At 44.1% G+C, this 14,947-nt stretch overlaps 1 protein-coding gene across 1 annotated transcript in view; it reads left to right on the forward strand.

Annotated features, from left to right (window-relative positions):
- The window catches only part of IQGAP1 (IQ motif containing GTPase activating protein 1), a 446,185-nt gene extending 434,962 nt beyond the window's left edge, over positions 1-11,223 (forward strand). The window contains exon 38 of the mRNA XM_086958211.1: positions 8,959-11,223. Coding sequence (XP_086814337.1) covers positions 8,959-9,072 — 114 coding nt within the window. The 3' untranslated portion in view covers positions 9,073-11,223. The remainder of the gene's footprint in view (positions 1-8,958) is intronic.
- Positions 11,224-14,947: the final 3,724 nt, after the last annotated feature.

Below are 14,947 nucleotides of genomic sequence, written 5' to 3' on the forward strand. Positions count from 1 at the left end.
TCACTCTCCTTTCTTTTGCACGTTCCCGTCTTGGGGCAACCTATGTTTTTATTGACAAAAATAATGCAAAAAATGAATATAGAAAATTAAACAAGAATATATTTTTCTAAAACCGTGCTGTAAGGTTCTTTTCAAGGATAGAGTCTTTGAGTTACAGATAGCAGACTGATCATAGTTGCTTTTGTTTTGAACATTTATTCATTTTCTGATTTGATCAAAGGATTACAATCTATAGGTCTAGGACCATTGTTTGTTTATAATTCCATTGACCCAGGTCCATACCTTAAGGGCCACCCCATTCTCGTAATGGGAAAACGAGTCACAGCACAAGCAGCCAATCATTGCCAATTCCCAAGCCCTACTCACACATTACGATAGGGATCACTGGGATGAAGTGGAAAAATTGCTGCAGACATGTAGCGTTGTGTTTGGTCTGAGCACTGTAGCTCAGCACTCAGATGGGGACTGGAGGCTGGGAATGTGCCCCATCAGGCTGTGTAATGCAGCCTGGTGGGGAACATGCTAAGTGCGCATGACGCTTTGGCCGGGCCAAAACAGCCGGCCAAGCAGTCATGCGCACTTTGAGAGTGTGCACTCACCACTCATCTGAGGCTCTGACCCCAGCCCACCCCGCCCTAAACCAGCCCCCTATCAAAGAAAAATATAATGATAATAGCCGATTTATTATCATTTTATTTAAAAATAATTCTGCTCTCGGAGCAGTGGGGCGAACCTCCTCCCCCTTAGCGGAGGAGCTGCCCCTGCAAATACATAAAGACAAATTGGTGCTAAGGACTAATCCTAAATTCCTATCAAAGGTAGTTTCTCAGTTTCATCTCAATCAATTGAGCTACCTATCTTTTTCCCTAACCCTGATTCGGTGGCAGAAACAGCTCTCCAAAGAGTACTAATGTTCTATATAGATTGAACTAAACCCTTCAGAAAAACAGACCAACTCTTTGTAGCCTTATCTCCACCTCATATAGCAATGCTGTATCTAAGTCCGGCATAACCAAATGGACAGTAAAATGCATTCAAACTTGCTACACTAAAGCCAACAGACCTTTACCTATAACTCCCTAAGCACACTCTACTCGTAAAAAAGGAGCAACTGTGGCCTCTTTAGGAACTATCCCGAAAGCTAATGTATATCTACTGCCACACATGGCATGGAATGGATTATGTTACTTACCCTGTAAGCATCTGTTTGTGGCATGTAGTGCTGTAGATTTATATGCGCCCTCCCCGGATGCTTGTGGCAGTTACAGTTACGTTTTACACACTTCTATTAGCATGGATATCTTTATTCTAGCACTTTCCTTACACTCCTTTCTAACCCGCCTGTGGAAAAACAATCAAGCAAAGGAGTTGATGACCATACGCAATATTACAGAGAGGAGGAGTTACTCTGCCTCATGACTCGAAAGACATCTTCAAAGAAAAACAAGTTGCAGAACTCCGACCCAACACTAGATGGCAGGAGATGCGGATTACGAGAATCTACAGCACTACATGCCACAAACAGATGGTTACAGGGTAAGTAACAATCCTTTCTGGGTTTCCTAGTTTTTAATGCCTTGTCATCATGGAAGAAATTACTTCTTTCTTTAGCTCAGTTCCACTATTTCCCAATATTCAGAATGCTTAAAAACAGAATCGATGCTGAACATTTTTTTAGCTTTATATTACGTTTGCCATTGCTTTCTCTTTTAACCATTACTGTGTGAATAGAAATTACAGCCCATGGCACTCTGACATTCTATCCATGCAGTTCCAGAAGCTCAGATTCCTCAGAAAGTCCTACCATTGACCGTTCCATCGTTTAACAAGGTGGGAATGTTAAGAGGTGCTTTCACTATGGCAACACAATCACCAGAAGGACAGAAATGTTAAAGCACCAAAACCTGTATCTCTTAAAAAGAAAAAAAATGAAAAAACACATTCTATTAGCTCAGTTAAATTATAAATTCCGAAATGTCATTAAAAACGTCACTACTTCTCAATTCTAAGATGAGTTATTCACTTATATGTGGAAAACAAAGGCTTTAAAAAATGAAAAATTAATCCCTTTACTGTCAGGGGGCCTGGAGACTCCTGTTCAAGACATTGTCGACAATGTTTGTTGAGACTTTGTATAAACAATTCAAACATTATGACATGAGCATACTGGGTATATTTTTATGACTTCTATAAGTTCATAGAGATGTCACAGGGTGAAATTTAAATGTTATGTTCGAGGTATATGGGCTGCAGATGGTACATTATGAATAGATCGCCATCTGGTGTTGGGCTCGGAGGATTGCACTTGTTTTTCTCTTGGAGAAGTCTTTTGTAGTCACGAAGCTGGTGACTCCTCCCTTGGGTGATAGTGCGCATGGGCATCGGCTCCATCCTTAGATTGTTTTTTTCCGCCATTGGGTTCGGATGAGGATCGAAGCGCTCCGGATCAACTTCGAGAAAAGTTATATTTCGGCGTGTATTCCCTTTCCAATTCGACGGAATTGTTTATCGAGCGCGAGTTCATTCCCATTTCGATGCGCTTCGACGTCAACACCGAAGATTTCTAACTCTACGTCAACGGGACCGGGAGGCCTATTTCGACGTAGTCCAGCCCGGAGTCCATGGAAAGGACTCCATTCAAGAAATGTCCAACGTGTGGTGCTAAATTCCCACACAAGGACCAACACGAGGTGTGCAACCTCTGTTTGTCACCTGACCACGAATCCAGGGATTATGAAGCCTGTGCGGCTTTCTCCTCCAAGCCGACTATTAGAAACCGTCGAGCCCGAAGACACGAGATGTCGAGGATGGAGTCAGATGCCAACCCAGAACTGTTCGAGGTCGAACACTCAGAGGAGGAAGAAGATGAGGACGGGTCGGGGTCAGAAGCGACGAGCCTGATGTCGAAGAAGTCGACGTTCATCAAACCGTGAGTGACGATGTCCCTTTGCCAAAAAAACGACCCCGATTGGTGTCGACCCCGCCTTCAAGCCCGGTCAGACAACCGAAAAAACCGAAACACTCGGTCTCCCACTATGTCGTATCCCAGAAACGGTCGACATCGACACCGAAGCTCCATACCAAAGACAGCTTGAAATCCATGTCCATATCCATGTCGAAACTGAAACATACTTCGATGTCGAAGACTCCCTCGACACCGAAAAAATCGGACTCGAGCAAACTCTTGGTGCCAAAAACGCATAACACCGAGACACAGAAGCAAAAGCACCTATCGGACCCAAAGGCTTCGGTACCGACACAGGAACAAGAGACAGATCCAAAACAAAGGACTTTGTTCATTGATCCACAAACTGGCAAGGTCGTGACAAAACCACCTGAAAAGAAGAAGACTCAACCGTTGGAGGGGAAAGCTCCTCCTCCTAAGAAGAGAACAATGGGGACAAATACAACTCCTCCCCTTTCTCCACAGCCTATGGACACACCCACTTCCTCAATCTCTGGCAGCTATACCTCAACCTTTTACACCACGCCCATCTACACCTCAAACAGATGTAGAAAGTGACACAGGGGATGGGGACCTTCCTGGGGATGATAACAATACTATCCCAGAAGACACAGACCCATGGGAAGATTATGATGCAGTGACAGATAATGATAATGACCCTGACCAGTATCCCTCAAAACCCTCTCCCCCTGATGATAATTCGGGTTTTGCACAATTGATTAATAGGGGAGCAAAATACCACAAGGTAGATTTACATACGGACCCTCAGATAGAAGATTTCCTTTTAGAAACACTACCGGCTGCACAAAAATCTTCAGAGACCCTACCAATGCTTAAGGGTCTCCTCACTCACACATTAGATATATTTAAAGATCCTGTGAGGGCTATAGTGTTAAACCCAATAATTGACAAAAAGTATAAGGCAGCCCCAAAAGACCCAGTATTTATTAAGGGCCAAATACCTCTGGACTTGTTTGTAATCTCAAATGCTCGTAAGAGGGCGAGCTCACTAACAACAGGAGAAGCTCCTCCTCCTGACAAAGAGTCTAAGTTAATAGATGCCTCTGGCAAGAGAGTAGCATCTCAAGCAGCAAACAGCTGGCGCATAGCAAATACTCAAGCGCTACTTGCACGCTATGATAGAGCTCATTATAATGAGTTAGAGAAACTCATTACACATCTCCCTAAGGAACATCAAAAAAGGGCAGAGCAGCTGATACAAGAAGGGACGATAATAACCAACACTTCCATTAAGTGCGCCTTAGACGCAGCAGACACTGCGGCAAGATCTATAAACACCAGTATCATGTTAAGAAGACATGCATGGCTCAGGGTCTCAGGGTTCAAACAGGAGGTACAAACTTCTTTATTCAACCAGCCTTTTGATGGGAAAGCACTCTTCAACTCAAGCATAGATGAGGCATTAGAGAAAATGAAAAAGGACACAGAAACGGCTAAGTCAATGAGAGCATTGCAACAGCCATCTCAGAGAGGTTCCTTTCATAGGTCCACCTATGGAGGCGGATCAAAGAATACAGGCACAAGCCAGCAATCAACCTCTTTTACACCAACATCACCTAATGGTAATTCTAGAGGCAGTTACAGAGGTAACAATAACAAGGGTAGAAGTCGCGGAAACAACAACAACCGCAACACTCCTACCCCAAAACAGTGACTTCATACAGCTCCCCCCAGACCATGCAACACCGGTCGGGGGACGCCTATCACAGTTCCTACATGTCTGGGAAAACATCACATCAGACAGGTGGGTGAGACAAATTTTCCAACATGGTTATTGCCTAGAACTCATTGCTACCCCACCAAACATCCCCCCAGACAGCGTCCAATGAGTCAAGATCATCTGACATTATTAAAACAGGAAGTACTATCACTGCTACAAAAGCATGCGATAGAGGAGGTTCCACAACATCAACAAGGAACAGGAGTATACTCTCTATACTTTCTAATTCCCAAAAAAGACTGATCTCTAAGGCCTATACTAGACCTCAGACCTCTCAATGCATACATAAATTCTGAACATTTCCACATGGTCACGCTCCAACAGGTACTTCCTTTACTGAAGAAAGGGGACTTTTTTTCTACACTGGATCTAAAAGACGCCTACTTTCATATCCCAATTCACAAAGCTCACAGAAAATACCTCAGGTTTGTAATAGAAGGACGACATTATCAGTTCAAGGTCCTTCCGTTTGGAGTCACAACAGCACCAAGGGTGTTCACAAAATGCCTAGCAGTGGTTGCAGCACACGTAAGAAGACAGCAAATACATGTCTTCCCTTACTTGGACGGCTGGCTAATAAAGGCCACGTCACAAGAGGAATGTCTTCAAAACACACAAAAGACAATTCAACTGCTGCACCAGCTAGGGTTTACGGTGGACTACATAAAATCCCACCTGCAACCAAACAAGGTTCAACTATATCTAGGGGCTACTATAAATACAGAAAAAGCCATAGTATACCCCAATCCAGTCAGGATTCAGACAATGCTCACCCTAATTCAAAGATTTCAACCGCAACACTCATTAACAGCTCGAGTGTTCATGCAGTTATTAGGGATGATGTCCTCTTGCATACTGTTATTATTAGGGATGATGTCCTCTTGCATACTGTTAATCCCATATGCCAGACTACAAATGCGTCCGCTTCAAGAATGTCTAGCAACACAGTGGAATCAGGCTCAAGGTCAGATTACAGCTCTAGTGTTGTTAGACGACCGAACGCATCGCTCTCTGAAGTGGTGGAATACAACAAACATTTCCACAGGGCGGTCGTTCCTAGAACCAATTCCACAAGTGGTACTAACAGCGGATGCATCGCTCACCGGATGGGGAGCTCATATGGAGAGATACACAGTATAAAGGAGATGGAGTGTACAGCACAAACTACTGTACATAAACCATCTAGAACTACTAGCAGTGTTTCAAGCATTAAAAGCTTTTCAATTGTATGTTCTCAACAAAGCAGTCCTGGTCAGAACAGACAACATGACATCGATGTATTATATTCAAAAACGGGGGGGGGGGGGAATAGGGTGGGCACTCTCTCCAACTATCCAGACTAGCGCAGGAAATTTGGAGATGGGCCATTCCTCAAAACATCTATCTGTTAGCCGAACACCTTCCAGGAGTTCAAAATCAGATAGCAGACATCTTAAGCAGAGAGTCAGAACAAATACACAAATGGGAACTGCACAACCAAATACTGCAGCCATTCTTCCAAAGATGGGGACAACCAGAGATAGATCTCTTTGCCACTCATCAGAACGCAAAATGCCAAAGCTTCGCATCCAGGTACCCACACCACCTGTTGCAGGGCAATGCATTATGGATAAAATGGTCCAACAAATTTGCATAATCTTTTCCCCCTCTCCCACTAATTCGATTAGTGGTTCGAATACTGCAACAGCATTCAATGACCATGATACTAGTAGCACCCACGTGGGCACGGCAGCCGTGATTCACCAGGCTCCTACAACTCTCACAGGTGCCACACCAAAAACTAAGAATCTCACCCATGCACCTTGCACAGAACCATGGAGAAATAATGCACCCAGATCCCAAACAACTGAACCTAGCGATCTGACTCCTGAGGTCTTAGAATTTGGATACTTAAATTTACCTCCAAACTGTATGGAAATTATTAAGCAAGCAAGACGTCCCACCACCAGAGCCTGCTATGCAGCAAAGTGGAAAAGGTTTGCGGTATACTGTAACAGTAACAACATCAACCCTCTGGACCCATCTACACAAAATATTATTTGCTACTTACTACACTTACAGCAATGTAACCTTGCTTGTACCTCCATTAGAGTACATCTTGCATCCATAGCAGCATACCTGTAAAACAGGCAACATCTATCCCTGTTTAGGGTACCCGCAATTAAGGCTTTCATGGAAGGCCTCAAAAGAGTTATTCCACCAAGACTACCACCTTCTCCAGTCTGGAACCTCAACATAGTACTCACCAGACTAATGGGGCCACCTTTTGAACCTATGCATAGGTGTAAAATACAGTTTCTTACATGGAAGGTGGCCTTCCTTGTAGCCATTGCCTTCCTCAGGAGAGTGAGTGAGTTACAGGCATTAACAATAGAAGAACCATTTCTATAATTACACCAGAATAAAGTGGTTCTTAGAACAAACCCAAAGTTCTTGCCTAAAGTAATTTCAGCATTCCACAGCAATCGGCCAGTGGAACTACCAGACTTTTTTCCAAAGCCACAGACGGTAGCAGAGAGGGCCCTACATACACTAGATGTCAAAAGGGCAATATTATATTACATAGAAAGAACACAAACTTTCAGAAAAACCAAACAACTATTTGTAGCGTTTTCCCCAACACATAAAGGCAACCCTATCTCTAAAGCAGGTCTTGCCAGGTGGATTGTAAAATGTATACAGATATGTTACATAAAGGCAAAAAGAACACTAACTGCTCCCCCTCGAGCTCATTCTACACGCAAACTAGGGGCATCTATGGCATTCTTAGGGAACATTCCCCTAGATGACATATGCAAAGCAGCAACTTGGTCTACACCGCATACCTTCAAGAAACACTACTGTGTTGACGTGCATGCAAGACAACAAGCAAATGTGGGCCAGGCTGTATTAAAAGCTTTATTTCAAACTGTTGCAACAGACACTGGTGAACACCGCTAGGGAGGTAACTGCTGTGTAATCTATTCATAATGAACCATCTGCAGCCCATATGCCTCGAACGGAATATGCTACTTACCAGTATTCATCTGTTCTTGGCATAGAGGGCTGCAGAGTGGTACATGCCCTCCATGCCTCCCCGGAAACCTGTGTCTGTTCCAACATTATCTTATTTAGATAGACTTACATGGGCATCTCTTTCTGTATTCTATCATACTACTCCATCTAACCCTACTATGGCAAAACAATTTAAAAATGGATGCCCATGCGCACTATCACCCAAGGGAGGAGTCACCAGCCTCGTGACTACAAAAGACTTCTCCAAGAGAAAAACAAGTGCAATCATCCGAGCCCAACACCAGATGGCGATCTATTCATAATGTACCACTCTGCAGCCCTCTATGCCAAGAACAGATGCATACTGGTAAGTAGCATATTCCTTTCACATTTCCATTTGTGATTGTATTTGTTTTTGTATAGCACTCATGCAGCGTTAATGCATTTATATATAACATGAACACTGATTGCAGGAATCTTGTCACCTTTTCACCTGCTTTTAACTTCGTATCATTCCTAATATCAACACTAGAAGTTGAAAATAGAAATAATAAACGATCTCTACATTTCTTAATTTATTGCATGGCAGTGTGGTATTTGTTATTTTTATAAACACTTTACTCATCTAAATGTAAACTCACATTTTGCCTGAAACATTCAGAAATGTAGACATGCATGTGTGATTTAAATGATTTCATATATTATTTAAATATATGCAAGGGCATAAAAGGCTATACTCAGCAACATGACAAAAAGAATTGCCTCAGCTGTTGTACCCCTCAATGCAACAAGAATGTAATTCAGGTACCTGCTAAAATGCAAACTTTTCTACAAGCATGTGTATAGCAAAGTTTGTATTTTAGCAGGTTCCTGAATGCAATGAGGAGTACAGTAGGGCTTGGGGCCTTACTGTTTGTGATGTCACTGTACATTGCCTATTCTAAGTGGTACCCTTCTTAGCTACGAATTTCAGATAAGACTCCCTCACAATTTCGCATTTTTGTGGGGTAGGATGGAGATTTGGATTAATCGTCTGGAATCCCTTTTTTAAGGGAGAGAGGCGGTACGCACATTATATTCTCTTCTGATTGGATACCCCTGCTGCTGATTGCCACCCGATTGGGCAATAAACAAACAATAATAAAGGCAGAATTCTCCGTAAGCCTAAGAAAAACACTGCACCCTTGATTTTTACGATGTCAAACGTTTGTTTTTGGGCATGTGATAATGACTCACCAGTTTCTCTCAACATTTGCAGGACCTTCTGCAGCTGCAGTATGAGGGCGTGGCTGTCATGAAGATGTTCGAAAGAGCAAAGGTCAACGTGAACCTCCTCATCTTTCTCCTTAACAAGAAGTTCTATGGGAAATAATGGGGTATCCCAGGAGATCCTGAATCAGGAAGGATGGATCACAGCTGCACTTTTGCCATTATATGTCATTTGAACAGAGGACAAAGGGACACTCCAAAAATATCCTCACAAGCATCTCTTTTCAAGGAGCCTCTTCAAATCCTTTTAGCAGCAATGAAGGAAATCTGTGGTGGGCTTCAACATACCACGTTGCTGTGGCTGAAACAATACATTTGAACAATTGAGAGAAAAGAGAGTGGATTTAAATATTGTCCTACTTTTTACTCCAGTGGCAATAATTTGGAGTGAAACAAATTGGACAAATATAATATTAGATTAAAGCCTGCATGTCTAGATGCAGGTGCTTGTAGTCGAGTTTGCTTGGTGGAAGCAGGCACTGCAGATCCCAGTGACACTTTTGTGCCAAGACACATTTAATGACTATCTGCTTCAAGTGTGCTGGAGCTCTTGGCCTTGGAAAACCATTAGATGTTACCTTTTTGCACTCCTCGAAGCCTGATTCAATATCTAAATCAATTGGACATTTGATGAGTCCTGCTGTTCCTTTATTGAACATAAATTCACATAGTGCTGCTAATTAGACCAATTAAATAGGAGTCATTCCTTTCACAACTCTATTCCTTTCATGGTGGTCCTTGAAGTTTTATCCTATCCCAGAGAAACTAGATAGGTTCTGGTTTCATGTAATTAAGCTGGTTGATTTGTTTTTAGGCCAACCCTGGAGTGCCAGTTTTTTCCTGTTGTCCGTGACAGGGATTGGCTCAGTGGCCTACGCGGCAGGATTTCTAGGGCAGCTTACTCGATCAGTGTTGCTAAAGGTGTTGTTAAAACTTACAATGTTTCAAATAATATAACACATTCCGTTGCACCCATCTTCATTCACAACTGTTACTGAAAGTGGCCTTATAAATGTACAATGCAAACATTTAAATACAAATGCAAGACAAAATTGCAATCTCTATTTCATGCATTGTGAAAGACAAAACAACCATCGATTTCGAATTGTCTCCTACAAAAAAAAATATATATATATATATATATATATATATATATATATATATATATATATATATATATATATATATATTCTTTAGCCAGTGGCGAGCAAGAGGTAAAGAGAAAATATTATCATGTTCATACAATATTGATGCTATGTGCATCCTCACAATTTTATATGATATTGCTTAGATTGTCAGCTGCTTTTTATCAAAGGTTAATGAAAATGACCTTAGTAGGAAACATACATATATATTCAGTGTATTACGTGAGCAATGCAACGTAGGGCAATGGGCTTATCCACAAATAGGAAAACATTTATTTGCATTTAATTGTTAAAGGAGTGTAGAGCTTTTCCTTCGAACACTAGATTGTTTTTTCCCGCTTTCTGAATAAGGAAGAGCCCCGCTAGTAATTTGTTTTAAAACAAAAATGTATACACGTTTTATGCGGTCCTGAAAGGATTTTTCTTAAAGTATGTGTCTAAAACTAAAACAGTTGTAAATATAGTTTTACATATTGTTTGTGGTATCTGGAAAACACATTTTTAATCTATAAATACACTCGGATTATTGCAACATTTTAGGAGTAACTTTTAGATTAAACGAGGTTAAATTATTTCCAAACATTTCAGCTTTGTCTGTGCAGCTTGCTCAGGGTCAGGCAGCTCTTGCTAGTTTACAAAGCAGTCATGTTTGAATGTCCGGCACATATTTTTGACAATAATTCACTCACTATACAGTCTGATGCATTTGGATTATTACCCTCGGCAACACTCCTACATTAAGAGAAATATATTTCAAATATTCTTCTGTTTAAAGTCAAAGGTTGCTTAGTTAATTTAGTGCTACATCCTCAGCTACTAGAATAACCTGAGAACGTGCATTCATTTTGGCTGTCCACCTGCATCAGAACAACGCCGGAAAATAAATGAGAATTATTTTGATACAGCTGTCTCAAAGTCTCAGCACTGCAATTATCTGAGTATTTTATTTATTGGTGTCCCACTTCACATATGGTTATTGATTATACTCTAGATGATTTTAACCACATGCCTGAACTCGGCCACCTTTTTGTTTGCATACAGCAACTGCCAGCCAGTCGGCCTTGCTCTGTATTCACTGTCAATCAAATAAAAGGTCATTTGTTCACCTGCATGTGTTTAATATTCTCCTTTTACACCATTGCAAAATGTGTTATACTTATTCTTATTCTTTCAAGTTGGTCAAAATAGCGAATTTTGTTTGTTACTTATATTTTTTATATCTAACAACGTTCTTCTTTCTGCCACTTTTGTTAATGTTTGATGATTATGGTATTTCCCATACATACAACACCATGTAATGTTGCAAAGGTTTGCAAGAATCCTATTAGACACAGCAGTTCTCAAAATAAATGTCAAGTCTCATGTGTATACAAGAGGATATATTACATCTAACAGTGCAAAAATTCGACAATGTTCTTGTAATATTCTGTTCAAATGTAGAACCCCAAGACCACCGAATAGGTCCCCTGAACCCCTAGATTACATTATACAAAGAAGTATTAGCATATTAGCAAGGCGAACATTAAACTCTGATAATCATTTAGCACTTTAAAGGAACATAATACAGTTATGGCACGCAATTCAGGGAATGATAACTTTGTAACTTAAAAAAACAAACCTCATTGTGGTAATTATCACTGTAGAGAAGTGGGAGGTGCACTACAAGGTTGATCAATGATTTAGGTTCGAGGTTATTAAACAGGTAGGGTGCTCTCCCAGGTGGCGTCACCGTCCAATGACGCTGAAAGTACAATAAAGTTATGTGCACGCATTAAAGTGAGTGCATCCCTGGATGGAGGCACACCATAGTGTTCCAAAATGAGTTTAGACTTCAATAAAGTTCATGATTTGTTTTCAATTTATTTCATGAAGCAAAGTTTGTTTGATATTCACATCATATCAAAGTTGTGTAATATTCACAAGCGTCTTGCATATGGGTTAATTAGTTCCACTCCCAATGCATTTCGGGCAGAGCCCTTTGTCAAGGGGTATCTACAAGGGATGAAGAAGATTGAGTAACCAGTTACCATAACGCAAAAAATATGTATGTCAAATCAAAGTTTACATGTCTAATTGCCGTCGGTGAGGTGCCTAAATGAACGAGTATGTGAGTATCTGATCATGCTAGGAGGTGATGGACAGATCCAACGGGTGATTTACGCTACGAGGAATGGTGGTGAAAAACACACAGGAAGGTGAATAGTGAATACAGTGAGGTACTCGTGTTAGTTAGCGGTATTTAATGTGCGCGGAGACATCAGTCAAAAAGTGTGTGAGGTATAAGCAAATAAAGCTGCCATGCGAAAAAGCAAACTGGTGAGTTAATCGAGGTGGTGCGTCATTACAAGCTGTCGAGTAAACACTCACGATGTAGACTCAAAAAGGGCCAGGGTTAACGTAGTTCTGTAAAAACAAATAGAAGATAGTCTTAAATAGTGAACTAATGGAGCGGGGCTCTCTCGTATATACGTAAACGATAAGCAGTAACTTCACTTACGTGGGTGAAAGACGCTGTTCGCATAAGTCCGGGGCCCGTGTGTATTGAAAGTATCACCCCTGGGAAGTTGGGTAGCGGGCAGGGAATCCAAGAGTTATGAGCAGTACGGCAAATAGGTATTCTCCTCCCTGAGTCTGGGACTGCGGTCTTCCAACACTGCATGCCTCTTGGGCCGCTACACCCACTCTCTGTAGGACACGGTCGCAGAATTGCTGCCAGAGTGTCCGTTGGAGGTACGGGCCAAACTCGGCCAAGCCCTTGTGGAAGGCCGGGATGCAGCAAAATATTCTATCCGGTGTGGGCTGGATAACACCGACTCACTGGGCAGAGCGATGGCAACGACGGTGGCGATTCGTCGCCACGCCTGGTTGAGGTCCGCCAACTTTTCGGCCGATGTCCAGAATACACTCATGGACATGCCGTTTGATGGCCGTCGCCTTTTCGGCGACAAGGCAGACCACACGATAGAGCGCTTTAAGGACTCCAGGGCTACGGCCAAGTCCTTGGGCCTACCGCCCCGCGCCAGCAAACGGGTGCCTTTCACTCCTTTCGTGGCCAAGGAAGGGGCGCCCCCAAACGTGCTGCGAGACACGCACTGCAGACTAACGTCCAACGTGGTGGCGGCCGTGGAAATCGCCGTGGAGGCGGTCGGGGACAACGGCGAGGCCAGTCCACACCATCCCCCACAGCATCTGCCTCAAAACCCTCCTAAACCGTGCTTTCAGGCCCATGTGACGCCAGTGGGGGGCGGGGTTCGCCATCACCACTCCCACTGGCGCACTGTCACGTCAGACAGGTGGGTGCTGCAAATCGTCCGAAGGGGCTACTCCCTACCCTTCGAGACGACCCCTCCAGCCATGCCACCGCAATACCACCGCGTCTCGGGGGATCACTTGCGGCTTCTACAGGAGGAAGTTACGGCCCTCTTGGCCAAAGGGGCTATCGAGCGCGTTCCTGGGCCTGAAGTAGGGTGTGGTTGCTACTCCCACTAATTTCTGGTACCCAAGAAGGGCAAAGGGGGCCTACACCCTATCTTGGACCTACGGAACGTCAACGGCTTCCTCCGGAAGGAGAAGTTCAAAATGCTGGCACTGGCTCAGGTCTTAGCTGCCCTGGACCCAGGAGACTGGATGGTAGCGTTGGACTTGCAGAACGCTTATTTCCACATCCCCGTCCTGCCGCCCCATCGGCGCTACCTGCGGTTCACGGTAGGCCACGATCACTTTCAGTTTACCGTGCTTCCCTTTGGCCTTACCAGCGCCCCACGGGTGTTCACGAAAGTGATGGCGGTGGTCGCAGCTCATCTGCGCAGGTTAGGGGTTTCAGTCTTCCCCTACCTCGACGACTGGTTGTTGAAGGCGGGCTCGCCGCAGACATTCGTCAGCCACCTCCAGACGACGGCAGATCTCCTGCACCCGCTGGGGTTCTTCATCAATGTGCTGAAGTCACACCTGTGTCCCTCTCAGAAGCTCCTCTTCTGAGAGGGACACAGACTCTCAGACTCTGTGCAGTATCGGGTTTATCCCCCCGAACAGCGGGTTCGGGATATTCAGGCTCTGATTCCGATCTTTCAGCCTTTATCCCGAGTCTCGGTCAGGTTGATGCTGCGGCTTCTGGGGCTGATGGCCTCCTGCATCCTTCTGGTGCATCACATCCGTTGGCGGATGCGGGCTCTGCAGTGGGACCTGAAGTTTCAGTGGGCCTAGCATCAGGGCAACCTGTCCGACCATGTCCTGATCTCGGAAGGCACTGCAAGACAGTTGCAGTGGTGGCTCACGGACCGCGATTGGGTCAGCGGCAGATCCCTCTCCCTACCCCAACCGGAGCACGTAGTTGTGACGGACGCGTCTCTCCAAGGCTGGGGAGGCCACAGGGGAGAGGCGGAGATCAGAGGCCTCTGGTCTCCGGCGGAGTCCCGGCTCCATATCAACCTTTTGGAGCTGCGGGCGATTCGTCCTGCACTTAAGGCATTCCTCTCCTCTGTCCCGGGGAGTGTAGTGCAGGTGTTCACGGACAACACCACCGCCATGTGGTACTGCAACAAACAGGGCTGGGTGGGGTCGTGGACCCTTTGCCAGGAAGCTCTGCACCTTTGGAAGTGGCCGGAACGTCAGGGCGTGACCCTGGTGGTTCAACACCTGGCAGGTTCTCGGACACCAGGGCGGACGAACTCGGACACCGGTGCATGATGGATCACGAATGGCATCTGAACTTGGACGTGGCTCGTCTCTTTCTGCAGTGGGGAGAGCCTTGGTTAGATCTATTAGCCACAGAACGCGCAATGTTATCAGTTCTGCGCGTTGGAATTTCCAAGGCGGCACTCGCTCGGAGACGCT

This window comes from Lissotriton vulgaris, chromosome 2_1, assembly GCF_964263255.1.
Source record: "Lissotriton vulgaris chromosome 2_1, aLisVul1.2, whole genome shotgun sequence".
NCBI lineage: Eukaryota > Metazoa > Chordata > Amphibia > Caudata > Salamandridae > Lissotriton > Lissotriton vulgaris.